We start from the raw sequence: 2,088 nt of genomic DNA, 5'->3' as shown, positions 1-2,088 counted from the left end.
CAAAAAAGGCAAAAAAGGCCCCTAACACCAGCGGGGGGCCTTTTTTTTTTTTTTTTTTTTTTTTTTTTTTTTTTTTCTGTAAGGAAAAATGGCATTGGTTAATTTAATTACCTTAAAGTACAATCTTATTTCCTGTTCAGTGTCTATCATGGGCAGCTGAAATAATTGGCAAGTATCGTATTTCTCCTCACAGTTCACAAAGAAGCCCGCAGTATCTACAGCTGGACCGATGATTACAAAGCTCATCATCACAAAAGCCCTGAACAATAAAGGACTGTCCAGCCCAGCTTCAGTGGCTCCTGTAGTGACTGGTACTCTTCTGTCTGTCTTTATAAAATATACCATGAGCAAGAGTGCTTTTTCTTTTAACAGCACAGCTGTGGTATCTAAATTTGAATTCCCTTTTTTTATCCACAGGGCGAGTTGTTACCCAGAGTACTCCAGTGACACCTCCACGCAACCTCACCATTGGTGAGACCGTCAGCACTGTGCCACAGAATACGTCTGGTAACAGCAAAGTCGCCATCTCACCTCTCAAGTCTCCCAGCAAGGTCTTAAATCTTTTAAATGTAAAAACTGGCATTACAATTTAATTCGCCTGTCTTTGTGATGCCAATTTTTTTCTCAATGATGGCCACACTCGGGTTTCTGACATCAGCCTCTTCCTCACGTTTCTCCTGTCTGTAGCTGACTGTGGTTTCAATGGCCAGTCAGTCTCCAAACTCGCCTCAGAAGTCTGTGACGCTGCCGCTCAGCGTGGCTCTGGGCCAGCAGATCCTCACTGTTCAACAGTCTGCCGCCACCTCTCCAGCTAAAGCTGGAACCTGCCAGTCCACCGCACAGGTACGTCCAACCAGAGCCCTCACAAACCAAACCAGTTTGCTATACTGTCAAATATAGATTTTAACTGCCCCATTCTGCAATAACAGCCTGTATTACAATGTAATTTGTGTACAACAACAGCATTATATTTTAATGCTGATTTCTGTGTACAGACTGTAAAGCCAGTGCAGACGGTGGGAGGAGTGGGAACATCCCAGTTTAAGACCATCATCCCCCTCACCACACCTCCCAATGTGCAGCAGATCCAGGTGCCGGGCAGCCGCTTCCATTATGTGCGTCTGGTAACGGCCACCACCGGCAGTAGCACCGCACAGTCGAGCGGCAGCACCAACACCAACCCTTCAATCCAACCAGGTGAGTATATCACAGTCCAACCCATGTGAGGGATGGGAACACGATTTTAACCCTTCCAGTTCTGGTTCCGCTTTCTCTTAATGATTCTATTTCTGTTTAAGAATACTTTTAGTACTTTTATGGAATAAATAATTGGGTTAAAAAAAAATGCAATTCCATTTGCTAAATAGGGCTGATCAGTTTTTTCTCTTTATTTAGCCTACATATAAACAATCAGGTGCATAGAAAGAAAAATCTAGAAAAATCTGCGAGTCACAGACATGTTTTGCATGTCTCTGTGTGAATAAGTGATGCTGTTTCCGGTCTACACGTACTCGAGCACGTGGTGTTTTCAGCATCTGTCATCTCACGTTATGAGGACATGAACACATGAACTTCATCTCCAGAGCTGCTCTGAGAGTCATTTCACCAGCATTTCACTATTTCATTTGATAAAAGCCATTAAACATACACTACAACTTAAAAATGACCTATTATGCCCCTTTTTACAAGATGTAAAATAAGTCTCTGATGTCCCCAGAGTGTGTATGTGAAGTTTTAGCTCAAAATATTCCACAGATCATTTTTTAAAGCTTGTTAAAATTGCCACTTTAGGGTATAAGCCAAAACGTGCTGTTTTTGTGTTTGTCCCTTTAAATGCAAATTAGTTGGTGCTCCCAGCCCCCTTTTAAGAAGGCGGCGCTTCAAGAGCTCATGCTCTGTCATATGGGCAATAACAAACAATCTCACGCACTGAAAATGTCAGAAACTCTCAAGTGGTCGACTTCACATTGCTTTCATATTCAATTTTTAACTACCACATTCCTATTTACGCTGATTCTGGTAGCACGTGAAGGCAGCACCAGTGAAAACAGGCAGAGACAATGGTAGCTTTAGCAACATTAGCCTTAC

General features: G+C 42.6%; 1 protein-coding gene across 1 annotated transcript in view; it reads left to right on the top strand.

Annotated features, from left to right (window-relative positions):
• Positions 1-2,088, top strand: part of LOC107744261 (protein lin-54 homolog) — a 21,774-nt gene that overhangs the window by 5,917 nt on the left and 13,769 nt on the right. Inside the window, exons 3-6 of the mRNA XM_016557798.1 lie at positions 166-311; positions 418-551; positions 688-843; positions 996-1,197. Of these exons, the coding sequence (XP_016413284.1) occupies positions 166-311; positions 418-551; positions 688-843; positions 996-1,197 (638 nt within the window). The remainder of the gene's footprint in view (positions 1-165; positions 312-417; positions 552-687; positions 844-995; positions 1,198-2,088) is intronic.

Source organism: Sinocyclocheilus rhinocerous, unplaced genomic scaffold (assembly GCF_001515625.1).
Source record: "Sinocyclocheilus rhinocerous isolate Xijiao unplaced genomic scaffold, SAMN03320098_v1.1 scaffold317, whole genome shotgun sequence".
Lineage (NCBI taxonomy): Eukaryota > Metazoa > Chordata > Actinopteri > Cypriniformes > Cyprinidae > Sinocyclocheilus > Sinocyclocheilus rhinocerous.
Note: the sequence above shows the minus strand (reverse complement) of the source record. Positions and strands in the feature narration are given on the sequence as shown.